The 13,518-nt window shown below is 48.1% G+C and overlaps 1 protein-coding gene across 1 annotated transcript in view; it reads right to left on the reverse strand.

Annotated features, from left to right (window-relative positions):
• Window positions 1–13,518, reverse strand: part of PRPS2 (phosphoribosyl pyrophosphate synthetase 2) — a 37,574-nt gene that overhangs the window by 6,918 nt on the left and 17,138 nt on the right. Inside the window, exons 3-4 of the mRNA XM_044911967.1 lie at window positions 5,300–5,398; window positions 4,537–4,661 (exon numbers count right to left, since the gene is read on the reverse strand). Of these exons, the coding sequence (XP_044767902.1) occupies window positions 4,537–4,661; window positions 5,300–5,398 (224 nt within the window). The remainder of the gene's footprint in view (window positions 1–4,536; window positions 4,662–5,299; window positions 5,399–13,518) is intronic.

The raw sequence follows: 13,518 nt of genomic DNA on the forward strand, positions 1-13,518 counted from the left end.
AGATAATGATGTGCAGCAGAAACGCTGGGGAAAAGGAAAGGAGTTGGCCATAAAATCGAAAATAGACGGTCCTAAAAAGCTTGACTTTGCTGGCAGAGGGAGCAGGGGTGGTTGAGTGGGACAGCCTTGAAGGGGATCTGAAAAAAATAGCATCTCAGCGCTGGTTAGTTGATTCTGCGTTTTTAAAATCAAGGGTTGGGGCACCTGGGTGGTTCAGTTGGTTAAGCATCTGACTCTTGGTTTCAGCTCAGGTCGTGATCTCAGGGTCCTGCTCAGTGGGGAGTCTGCTTGGGATTCTCTTCTGTCTTCCTCTGCCCTTCCCCTCCCTCTCCCCCACCCCCCAAAATAAATAAATCTTAAAAAAAAAACAAAAAACAGGGGCACCTGAGTGGCTCAGCCAGTTAAGCGGCTGCCTTTGGCTCAGGTCATGATCCCAGGGCCCTGGGATTGAGCCCTGCATCGGGCTCCCTGCTCGGCGGAGAGCCTGCTTCTCCTTCTCCCTCTGTCTGCCGCCCTGCCTACTTGTGCTCTCTATCTCTGTTAAATAAATAATAAAAATCTTAAAAAAACAAAACAAAACAAAGCAAGGGTTGGCAAGTAGATGGGGGAATTTGGTATATAAGATGGTGTTTCAAATCAAAAGGGAAAAGATGGATTATTTAATAAATAGTTTTGGAACAACTAGATAGCTGGGGGGGGGAGAAAGGGCTGGATTCTTCTTCACTCTTTATTCCAAACCAACTATCACATGGAAGAAAAACTGGAACATTAAAAAGGAAAAAGGCAATTCGTCTTGAAATATATGAAATCATGGGAGAAGAAAAAGTGAGAGATGGGTGAATCCTTCCTAAACCCAGAAGCCGGAACATGAAGAGATGAATGATGACAGAAGAAATGTTCTAAAAGTCCTGCAGAGCATAAAAATACACAATGAGGAGAAATGGAAAAACTTGGGGAAGTATCTGCACCACACCCACACTAAACAAAGGTGCAACCTCTGCCTGCAAAGAACTCCTTACAATCTGGGGCGCCTGGGTGGCTCAGCTGATTAAGCAGCTGCCTTCAGCTCGGGTCATGATGCCGGGGGTCCTGGGATCGAGCCCCGCGTCGGGCTCCCTGCTGGGCGGGCATCTGCGTCTCCCTCTCCCTGCCGCTCCCCCTGCTTATACTCGGTCAAATAAATAAATCTTTTATTTTATTTTTTATTTTTTTTAAAGATTTTATTTATTTATTTGAGAGAGAGAGAGCAAATGAGAGGGGGGAGGGTTGGGAGGGTCAGAGGGAGAAGCAGACTCCCTGCCGAGCAGGGAGCCCGATGCGGGACTCGATCCAGGGACTCCAGGATCATGACCTGAGCTGAAGGCAGTCGCTTAACTGACTGAGCCACCCAGGAGCCCTAAATAAATCTTTTAACAAACAAAACAAAACAACAAACCTCCTAATGATCCAAAGGAAAAGGCCTCCAGCCAATCTGACAACAGGCAAAGGCATGACCAGGCCCTCATGGAAAAGACACAGGCCGGAGAGGGTGCCGGACCTTGTCCACAGCAATCAGAATTACCAGGAAAAGATAGCGTATCATCACTATCTGGTTTATAAAGTAAAAAAATGTCTGCTCAACTGCTGTGGTCCCAGGCCTGGGTAGAAAGTCACCGGCATTCATACTTGGGATGGTCAACTGGTCTATCTTTTCCAAAACACCCAATTTTGTCCCTCTCCATGCAAACCAAAATGGTTCTCGCCCTAGTACTTGGCAACTGCCCTTCTAGGAATAGATCCTGTTTGCAAATGCACACAAAACGCGGTCGCTGCGAGACCGTGCTTAAGAGTACGCACCACAGTATCTCCAAGTGAGGAACGGGGCAACTCGTGAAAGGAATCAGGATGTATGCATACAATGGAATTAGCACTCAGCTATAAAGAGCAATAAAGCAGATCTGCACAGCTGCGGAATCACTGCTAAGATGGAACAAGGACACGTTTTGAAAATCACAGTGAAGAGGTGTGTGCAGCAGATTACCGTGTGTGTGAACTAAAAAGGGAGACATGTCTGAATAACATAATTCTGACGCTGGGAAGAACGGAGGTCTCTAAAGAGGGAAATGGGGGACATGACCCAATTTGAAGTTCGCAGAACAGGATGTGTATTTTTAGACTATACTGAAAAAACAGGGTTGGGATAGAAAAAGAAAAGGCCACACGAGCTTGTGGAATCTCTTATTCTTTTGGCTTATTAGCTGCCAAAGTAATTTTTCCTGGTTAAAAACAAAGGACCGTGTACTGCATGACCCATCCACTCGAAATGTCCAGAGAGGCAGGAAAGAGATCAGTAGGGGCCAGGGGCTAGGGGGCTAGGGGGGAGTGGGGAGCGCCTCGCTAGTGGGTACAGGTTTGTTTTGGGGTGATGAGAATGTTCGGGAACTAGAGAGTGGTGCTGGAGGCTCAGCTCTGTGAATACGCGGAAACCCACTAAGCTGTGCAGTGTAAACAGGTGGGCTGTATGTGAATCGTCTCTCACTAAAACGGTTACTAAAAACAAGTTACATCTTATGCTCACCTACCTCCGGCCTGCTCGTTCGTCTCTAAGCTTCTATCGGGCCAGCGGATTCACCATATCTGAATGCAGATTCCACCGTGTGACTTACTGAAGCTTCCAAGTAAACGACAAGCATTTCCAATGGACAGACAACACTCCGTGTGCTTTGACCTGGAGGCCCTGGGAGAGGGCTTTGCCACTGCCCGGCTGGTGTCTTTGCAACCTAACTTTCTGCTTCTGTCTTCGATGTATTTGTGTCTCTTTCCTGTCAACGGCCACTTCCTGCCACTGTCAGAGGCCCGGGCCCACCTGTTCATCGCCCTCCCCTGTGCAGGGAACCAACCCGCCAAGACAGCAGCTTAGCGCTCGTCGGGGCCCTTCTAAGAATCAGGACCTCTGCTTCCCTGCGTGGGTTTAATGACAGCTTTCTGGGCTACTCCTGAGCTTTTCAGTTTGATTCTAAGCCCCTTAGCCAGGCTACAGGCAGATGAGGGAGCCAAATGAGGCAGCTGCATTTTAAAGAAGTCCCGGAGCCCAACGGTCACTGGACACCCTCATGGCACATTTATCAGCTTCTCTGCTTTTGCACTGGACTGACAGACAAGAGGTCCCTCTCCCTTCCTGATGGAGACCCCTACACTTGGGCACTAAAGTCCCATGCCACCCTGTCTTCCTTTCCCAGATGGCCACTGCCCAGGTCTATAAGGTCACACGGAGTCCGCAAGCCTCAGGCCCACATCGAATCAGTCTTCTATCATCCTCGCCCTGCATTCTGAACTCTCTGTAGTGATTGCTCCTTAATTCCCCAAGTCTGCGGACTTTTAGATTCGCGGCTTAGTACCATTTTCTTAGGCTAGTCAGTGTGCCCGCAACCTGATGCTTTCAGTACCATGTGTCGATTTCTGTCTAACTCAGGAATTTTACAGTCCAGTAATTGTTCCGTCACCCCACAGTGCTGGCCGCCTGCCGCCGTGTTCTCTGCAGACGCTGGCTCTGGGTGGGCTGTGCCCTCTCAGTGTTCTAACTGGGATCATCAGGCATGAGGCTGTCTTCAGTGGGGAGTGCTTACTCAGCAGTTGGGCTTGTGGAATTCTCCCACTGCAGTCGCTTTTTAGCTTGGGACCATCTGCACATGGCGCAGGCTCTTGGTTTGATTTCTCACGAGTGGCTACTTTGTCCCCCCATCCAAACGGCTGGGTAAAGACTGGCTTCCCCCCTGTGCTGCTGGAGAGAGGTCTAACTTTCATCTCCCTTCTCTCTGGAGACCTCCATGTGGGCAGTTAATACCCAAGCCACCAGCCTCTTCCTGGATCTGATACCCAACCTCCAGGCCACTGAAGCAGGGTTTTCAGCTCTTCTTTAGTTCTCGGCCCTGAATATTTCCCTTTTTCTTGGTGCTCTACGAACAGAGATTTCTTTTTGAAAACTCTATTTTGGCTTCCACTGTCAGGTGTTTGCAGTAGGAAGGACTAGCTTAGTCAATTGTGTTGTTAATTAAAAGCCTTATTTTCCAATTAGGCTCATTGCTTTTATAATCAGAAAAAAGTTAACTTAAAAAACACCTCGAGGGACGCCTGGGTGGCTCAGTTGGTTAAGTGTCTGCCTTCAGCTCAGGTCGTGATCCCGGGGTCCTGGGATCGAGCCCCGCATCGGGCTCCTTGCTCGGTGGGGAGTCTGCTTCTCCCTCTCCCTCCACCTGCCGCTCCCCTGCCTGTGCGCTCTCTCTGATAAATAAATAAAAATCTTAAAAAAAAAAAAAAAACAAACAAACCAAAAAACCACCACCTCGAGTAAAACATATTCGCTGAAAACAAATACGTGCCTGTGTTTCTTGCGTGAACGACAAAATGGTAACAAAGAGGACAGCTCTCTGCTCTGCAAGTGAAGACGCAGTGCCCTTGTCCATTTATAAAACAGAGCGTTCAGTAATTTAAAACATGCTTCCTTATCTAACACATAAAAAAAAGAACAAAAAGAAAACCACGGTGCATTTTGGCTACCTTTTGGCTCCCCCGGCGTCAGGTGAAACAATGATACAGTTCCTCCACTCGGCAATGTTCTCCCGAATCCACTGCAGGACCGCGGGCTCCGCGTACAAATTATCCACCGGGATGTCAAAGAATCCCTAAGGGAAGAAGTCCTGTTCAAGAGAAGCCTTTTCAACAGACTCCCTTTTCTTAATTGTAACAGAATTAAATCAAAAGACAGGTATGTTCCAGGGGCCTATAGCAGTGCAATCCATTATCTTTGGAGAAATACTCTATTCTCTTAGGATTGCCTATATTCTAAGGAATAGGAGAATGGCTTTGCAGGGAAGTGGGGGAAAAGAGGTCTGTTGTGTCTTAAACACCTTATTGTAAGCCAAATGCTTTGCATTGTATCACAGAGTAGGCACAGTATGGGCCTGTCTTATAGAAGAAGGAACTGTAAGTTATGAAGGAGGTTAAAAAAACATATATTACAACCCTGCCATTCTAATTATTTTTGAGAAATTGAGGTGGAATTATAAAGTTTACTACCAAGAAGCCATTCCCCCTCCTCCAAAACTGTTTGGACGCAAGCTGGTGGCAGACAGCGGTAACAACTATTAAACCGCATTTCCAAGTCCAGGAAAGACGAAAACCCAAGAGAGCAATCACATACAAACTCAAACACGAGTCACGTTACCCACTTCAAAAACAATTTAACTTAACAGAGTTAGGATTTAACCACTTGCATTAAGCCCCCGATCACAACCAAGGGCAAGAAAGAAAATGCTGGAACCTGGATCTGAGAGGCATGCAGGTCCATGGTGATGATGTGATCGGCCCCGGCGACCGAGAGCATATTGGCCACAAGTTTCGCGGAAATCGGAGCACGACTCTAAAAAATAAAGACACAGATTTTACTACAGGAAAAGAGAAGGGAAGAGATACGGTAATAAAATCAACATTAAGTCATTTAATACTTTAAATTATTGAATTATTAACAAGAAAATTACCTCCTAACAAAAAAGACTCATTCCATTTTATTCGCCCAATATTGACTATTTAACATATACTGTTGCAAGACAGTCGTGTGCTTGACACTGGATAGAGAGAACGAATCTCAAAGCAGCAAACAAACACATACACATGTAACACCACAATTTGTATCCTTCAAATAGTGACCGAGTGGGAAGAACAAGAGGTACCAGCAAGAGGAGAGCATGAAGTTTAAAGAGACTGGGAATCAGAGGCCCCTCTGAGGAAACTGCTTTTACGGCGTGGCCAGCAGAGGGGAGAAGCCACTGTTCCGGAAAGGGCAGCACGTGGGACATCACCGAGGCCAAGAGGTCACACCCAGGGACAGAAAGAAGTCCAACAGGGCCGAGAGAGCGCACGTAAGGGACGCAGAGGCAAGGCCAGCTCCTCAAGAAGAGCTGATGTACCGCAGCTGAAAGCCCATGCCATCACAAATGAAACGAAAGCCACACTGAAGAAAGAACACCGTCTGGCAATCAAGAATTTGGTGTTTCAAGAAGGGATGCAAGGTGATTTATTGACACTGTATCCTCTTTAAAATTACCTAACTTCTCCACAGCTTTAGCTTTTATATCATAAATCCTGGACAGTGTCTACATCAAAAAAAAAAATTTTTTTTAAGAGACTACACAGACACAGATTAAACCTAGGAAAGGAGGTCAGCATTTTACTGTCAACAGTAATGTTCTCATACACCAACCCAAAAATATACATGTAAGCTTAAAAGATTTCATTCAGAATCACACAATGTTGTCAATTACATCTCAAAAGTGAAACAAAAAAAATTTCATTCACAATAACAACAAACGATCCCTATTAAATACACAAGAGTATATTCATGTAAAAACATACACGGGAAGGAATTACATCATAATGTTAACAGATCATTTCTATTTTCTCTTAACACACCATACTTTAAAAAACAAAACAGGGGCACCTGGGTGGCTCAGTTGGTTGGGCGACTGCCTTCGGCTCAGGTCATGATTTCAGGGTCCTGGGATCGAGCACCGCATCGGGCTCCCTGCTCGGCGGGAAGTCTGCTTCTCCCTCTCCCACTCCCCCTGCTTGTGTTCCCTCTCTCACTGTCTCTCTCTCTGTCAAATAAATAAATAAAATCTTAAAAAAAACAAAAACAAAAACGAAAAGAGGGGCGCCTAGGTGGCTCAGTTGTTAAGCGTCTGCCTTCGGCTCAGGTCATGATCCCAGGGTCCTGGGATCGAGCACCGCATCGGGCTCCCTGCTCGGCGGGAAGCCTGCTTCTCCCTCTCCCACTCCCCCTGCTTGTGTTCCTGCTCTCGCTGATGTCTGTCAAATAAATAAGTTCTTTATTAAAAAAAAAGAGAAAGACCTATTACTTTATAGTAACATACTGTGAACATTAGCTACGGGAACCCTCCCTACAATGGCATCTGGCGCTTGGGGCTGGGGAGCTTTCAAGCCCTCCCAACTCCTAGTCAATTGCAGACCCAACAGGAAGAGGCGGACTCGACCTTGCACAGGGATACTATTCTACTAGTCCAGTGGGAGGAAGAGATGCTTTCATCGGCCCCAGGAACAGCTCAGCCAGTGAGAAGCCCCCACACTTTGAACTCCCAGGTTCCCCTGAGGGACTTGCAGTTCACAACAGCCCTCCCAACTTCCCCCTTCTCTCCTTCAAAAGCCTACCTCTCCTTTGTCCTCCAGACTTGCCACGCCTTGTTTGTAATTCTTTCGTTCCCAAATAAACGCACCTGTTGCTGGTAAAGTAACTGGCAGTCTATTCTCCAGGTTTGCATTACTTGGTGATCAGAGGGGCGATCCAGAGAGGACCCCCGATGCCTCCGGGGCTGGTGAGCAAACAGGTGCTGTACCCCTGGAGCTGCTGGGGCTCACTGCTTTATCGACGACCCTGGGGTTTTAAGGCTAAGTTTTTTCCTGGATTTTGAGCTTCATGCCTCGTGTCTAAGCTCTCCGGGCTTTACTCGGGATCTATGTAAGCCCTCGGTTTTGGGGTTGTTTTTGTTTCCATCCCCGAGTACTCATTTGGCCTTCTGGCCCATTCAGACTATTCCAGACGGACCTGTGCTAAGCTTCCGGTTTGATTCCTGTCAGGACCGTTCCTAATGGAACCGCAGCTGGGGCTCCGGGGGTCCCACACACACCAGGTTTGGCCACCGGCTGCGGACAAAATCCAAAGGCAGAGAAAGGAGTGGTGGTGCAACAGGAAAGGGACTTATTTCAGAGAGACCAACACCCCGAAGACAGGAACCAGTGTCTCCAAGACGGTCTCCAAAGTGCCAGAAAGACCTCTAGGTTTATATAAGGAAAACGTGGGACAAGGGTATGTGGGGACATGCAGGTGGGCAGTGAAGATCAGGTCGAGCAGTCATTTGCCCTGGGGTCAAACTGCGGGGCACTCGCCTGCTTGGGTCAGCCATTGCTTGAGGGGGTGATTTCGGTTCCTCTCAGGGGATGCTGTGCCCTCAGGGCCTTTGGCCGGAGTTAAGAGAGAAGCTGGAAAGGGAAATTTCATTAGAAAGTACAGACTCAGGCCAGAATGGAGGCAATGGAAGTCCTCTTGCAGAACTAGGCTGGCCTTCAGTCTGACGCCTTTTCAAAAATCAGCCTGTTCAAACTGGAACTGTGCCAATCTGAACTGTGAAGGCCTTTGGTCCTATTCCCCTTTGGGGCTGGACTGTTCCTCCAGGAACTGTGCTGGCCTTTCATCTGATCCCTTCTGGAACCAGGCCGTTCCTGAAAAGCCTCTAAGAAATGGGATCCCGGTCATCAAAATGCTCTGAGGGCACAATGCTGCCCCCCCACCCCCCGCAGCAATGGGACTCCAGCCGGCTTTATGTTTAAAATCTATGGTTCCCTACACATGCACATTTATAAATAAAGGGACTGACTTAACCAAAAGTAATTTAGAACTTCAATGGCCATTATGGGGAAAGTTTCAATCTCTCCGAACTTCATTTTCTCAAAGCTGAATTGGACAACAACCACGGTTCTAAAACTGAGTAGGATTTCTATTTTAACTGGTATTTTGAAGCTTCCAAACATGATCAGGAATCCAAAATTGCCTCTTTCCAAGATACACTTTATAAACTAAGTGAGGCCAACAATTAAAAAGAAAAAAGGGCTTCTGAGGCCTCTTCTCCACCCTGCCCCCAAGATCCGAGGCAGCCACCTCATGCTCAGGCCCCGCCCCTGGGGCGCCATCTTCTTCTGTTCTCTCTGCACCCTCTCATCTCCTGTGCTCCCCTCCTAATCCTTTTGCCGAACCTTCCTTTCCTCAGAAGCTCCCTCCGCTCTCTCCTCTCCTGAACCAGTTAAAAACTGCCCCTTTAATGTTAAGTCTTCTGAGGATCTAAACAGACCCCCAAGTTTCTTACATTACCTGAACTAAGGCTGAACTTCCAGCCATGGTTAAAGAGTTTCCTAAGATGACTGGGACTCCCATAGGTATGCTGAAGAATTTAACATCATTATTCCAACTTACCACCCTGGTTTCTCAGATCTTTTTTTTTTTTTTTGAAGATTTTATTTATTTATTTGACAGAGACACAGTGAGAGAGGGGAACACAAGCAGCGGGGAGTGGGAGAGGGAGAAGCAGACTTCCCGTGGAGCAGGGAGCCCGATGCGGTGCTCGATCCCAGGACCCTGGGATCATGACCTGAGCCAAAGGCAGACGCTTAACGACTGAGCCACCCAGGCGCCCCTGGTTTCTCAGATTTTTATCAATTAGTGCACATGCTTGTTGGTGAGGGCCAGGCCAAACACTGGATGAAACTAGCCCAATGGGAAAATCCTGAGGAGGATTTAGAGAAACAGACCCCTATCTTTTGGCAAGATGCTAGAAAACTTGCTGGAAATCTCCACTGAACAATTATAATGGCTTTTCCTAAGTCTGTTGACTGGAACCAAATTCTGGCTTACACACAAAAGCTTGATGAATCTGTTCGTGATTATTACAATCGACTCCAAACTGTCTTTAAAGAAAATTCTGTCTTCCTTTAGATGCTGAATCCATCGGGGTTAACATTTAATTTTGTGCTTATTAATGACTGCTCCAGGATCTTTCCCTTTTGGGTGAAAGGACCAGGATGGAATGAGAAATTAAGTCCACTTCAGATCTGACTAATAGCAGAAACTAACTAGAGGAAAGATCGCTAAAATTTTCGATGTTCGGCTCCAGCAAATGAAGGCCCTGAAACAAAACTGGAAGAGTAGTTTCTGCTATTATTTCAAGGAACCAGGACATTCGGAAAAGACTGTTACAAATGGAAGCGCTTCAGGCACCTTTGGCCCTCTTGCCAACCTTTCCAATGTCCTAATTCCCAACAACAGGTGTAGAGAGCAAGATGGAGTCCCTCATGTCAAGCAGGAGCCTGTGTCAAGCAGTGACGCACGCAGTTCAGGGCACTGCAGCTATAAGATATCGCCAAGACCAGCATCAGCTGACACCCCAGAACCCGTAACACGCAGAAGCAGAGGAGGTCTGCTTTGACAGTCACCCCCTAGGAGTTATCATAGTCTCCTGGGTCCTCAAGATGGGTGTCCTGGGGTCCCCAAGGGTGCTTTGTCCTTTAAACTTAAATTATTCATTGATTTGTCCTTCCTTATTACTCTATTAGCTAGCTCTTTGCCGGTCCTGATCTGTGAGGTGGTTGTCATCAATAAGATGGGAACCTCCACAGCAGGCACCCGGGACCCTAAGGATTTTACATTTTTAGGATCCTTCAGATCCATGACTATACCTCCCAGGGTCCTGGCTGTGAGCTTTCTGACTTCCAACTCCGTGGGGTAGCAGGGGTCTTGTATCCAAAGTATGGTGTTAGGCCTCTTGGCCCTTTTCACCATCCTTTTTAGGCATTTACCTAGGGCCCGCATCTTTCTTCCTTTTTTGTAACCTAGCAGCTGCCATATACAATTTCTTAACTATGCAGAGGTCTACTTCCCACTTGGGAAATTTGTACAGATTTTTCCACAATTTTTGTTCACATCTTTCTGCCAAGTTATAGATTACTTTGGCCAGGAGTGGCATATATCTTTGCAATGTCTCCAAATGCTTTAACTCTTCTTAGTCCTCCAAACGCTTTTTTTTTTTTTAAGATTTTATTTATTTATTTGACAGAGAGAGACACAGCGAGAGAGGGAACACAAGCAGGGGGAGTGGGAGAGGGAAAAGCAGGCTTCCCGCGGAGCAGGGAGACTGACGCGGGGCTCGATCCCAGGACCCTGGGATCACGACCCGAGCCAAAGGCAGACGCCCAACGACTGAGCCACCCAGGCGCCCCTCCAAGTGCCTTTCTGAGGCCATCTCCCTTGGTCTCGGCTCTGGCTAGTTCCACCTCGTGCCCAGCCTGCAGAGGGGTGCACCCCGGACGGGCTTCCACTGTCGACTGCTCCTTGCACAGCGCAGGTCTCGGCTTCACTGGCCTTGCTGCTACCTTAGGGTCTCACCATCAGTGAGACGCCTGGAAAAGTCTATAGTCACATAAATGTATTCCCCAATTTATTATTTTTAGTTCTGTTATGGTCAAGTAAAGCAAGCGTCTGGGGGTCTTTTCTGATTCTTCTAAATTTTCTTTTTTTTTATTTGACAGAGAGAGCGAGCGAGCACAAGTAGGCAGAGTGGCAGGCAGAGGGAGAGGGAGAAGCAGGCTCCCCGCTGAGCAGGGAGCCGGACGCGGGGCTCGATCCCAGGACGTCAGGATCACGACCTGAGCCGAAGGCAGCCGCTCAACCGACTGAGCCACCCAGGCGCCCGATTCTTCTAAATTTTCTACCACACGAGTCAATGACGTGGCATCCCGCCCCCGCCACGCCAAGTGTCATGAGCACACTGTGAAGGCGCACACACGAGGTGTTGTCTTTCCGCAGTGTCAGCCCTATTCCGTCCCAAAGCAAGGTTAACGTAATTACAGAGCAGGTTCAGGATTCCCAACTCAGTGACATTTCACCACGTGGTTAACCTGGCTTCTTACCTTTCACACAGAGCAGGACAGAAGACAAACCACACAACAAAGAAGATAACACAGGGGGCAGGAAGTGAAGGAACCAAACACATAGTCAGTCTATGGGCGCGTAGTTGAGATAAGGTGTCAGTCCAGGCCAGGTCGGCTCTCGGCACTCGCTTTTTCTGATATTCAAGCAGTGGAGGATCTCAGTTCTGTTCAGAGATTCATCGGGCACAGCTTTCGGCAACAGGTGCCTTTTTTAAGTGGTTAGACATAGAGGGGTCACGTCTGAGGAGTCTGACTGCTGCAAAAATACTCCCCTTTTTAAAGGGATCGAATCAGTCCTGGGCCCCTGCAGACTTCTCTGCTTCTGCTTGTTATGAGTTCTGGGGTGTCATCAGTTGGTGCTGGTCTCGGCGATATCTGGGAGCTGCGGTATGCTTATCCGCCCTGTACCACCGCTTGACACGGGCCCCTGCTTGATGTGAGTGCCTCCATCTTGCTCTCTACAACGGGGCTACCAGGAACTACAGGGGCTCTTCCCAATCCTCCCTCTAATCAGCTTGCAGAAACTACTATCCAGATTGGGAATAAATTTGTGTCTGTCCCTACGGACACCACGGCTATAAAGCAGGCCCCCGCTTCGGAGTATTAAAACCGTTCATACAGAGATTACAAGGCTCACGGCTTCGTTATCCCTATAACACCCCAATTTTACCTGTGAGAGAACCCAGCAGCTGAGAATGGAGGTGTGTCCAGCACCCCCGAGCAATAAATACCACTGGTATCCCTTGGCACCCTGTTGTTCCCAACCCGCATGCCTTACTGACATCCATTCCCACCGAAAGCAAATTCTTTACTGTAACTGACCCATGCGGTGCATTTTTTTGGTATCCCAGCTGATAAGGACAGCCAGTATCTTTATCACTTGGGAAGAATGGCAATATACCTGGACGGTAATGCCCCAGGGTTACACAGAGTCCTTCTTAACTTTTTACAAACCTTAAAAGCTGATTGAGAGGATACAGAGTGTTCTGCAAGCTCTACTTTGTCACAATACACAGCCACTCTGCTTCTGTCCCCCTTCTCAAGCCGCTTCACAGGAAGACGGCATCCACCTGTTAAAACTTGTGGCCTTAAAGGGACATCGAAATCTGCAAAGAAAAACTGCACTTTGTTCAAACTCGGGTTTGGTATTCAGGGTACGTGATCTCAGAAACACAGACCATATTTGGATCTGGGTGGACTCCGAGGCATCCTGAATTTCCCAGAACCTAAAACTCAGAGTCCGTTACGAGGCTTTCTTGGACTGGCTGGCTCTTGCGGAAACTGGGATTCCAAACTTCTCTCACACGGCTTGGCTCAGCCGCTGCGCCCTTTACTAAAAACTGACAAACCGAACCCTAGTATTTGCGAAGAGGGGCATGACAGAGCCTTTGGGACGTGAAAGCAAAGTCTAACAAAAGCCCCTGCCCCCTTGACATCCTAATTACCAACTGCCTTTTTCCTCTTTGTATGCGAGAGGTAAGGGAATGCCCTCGAGTGCTCAGCCACATCACCCCAGAGGGTGTGGCAGCCAGCAGCCAGACCCCGTGGCTCCGGGATATCCCCCTGGCTTCAGAGCCATGCCTGCCACTGCCCTCACAGTTAAGGCCACTGAAGAAATAGCCACGCTGGTCCCTTTGAACCATCCCGTGTTCCACGCAACCAGTCGCCTCACCCCACTGACATCTTGCTGCTAACTGTTCCTCCTATTGTAACTCTTTCTCACCACGTAGCCCTACCCCTGCCGCCCTCCTCCCCCCCTTCCACTGAGGAAACCCCTCACGACTGCCTAAGGCTGAAGATCTCCTTTTGACCGCCCGTGACAATTCCCGGGAAACTCCTCTAACCGATGCAGACTTTTCACGGTTTACTGATGGTTCTTAGTGAATAAAAATGGTAAACACCGTGCTGGGCATGCTCTTCCAACTCCCTCTGAAGTCACGGAGGTTTGTCACCTTTACCTTCAGCTACTTCAGCACAACGAGGCTGGGT

Source organism: Neomonachus schauinslandi, chromosome X (assembly GCF_002201575.2).
Source record: "Neomonachus schauinslandi chromosome X, ASM220157v2, whole genome shotgun sequence".
Lineage (NCBI taxonomy): Eukaryota > Metazoa > Chordata > Mammalia > Carnivora > Phocidae > Neomonachus > Neomonachus schauinslandi.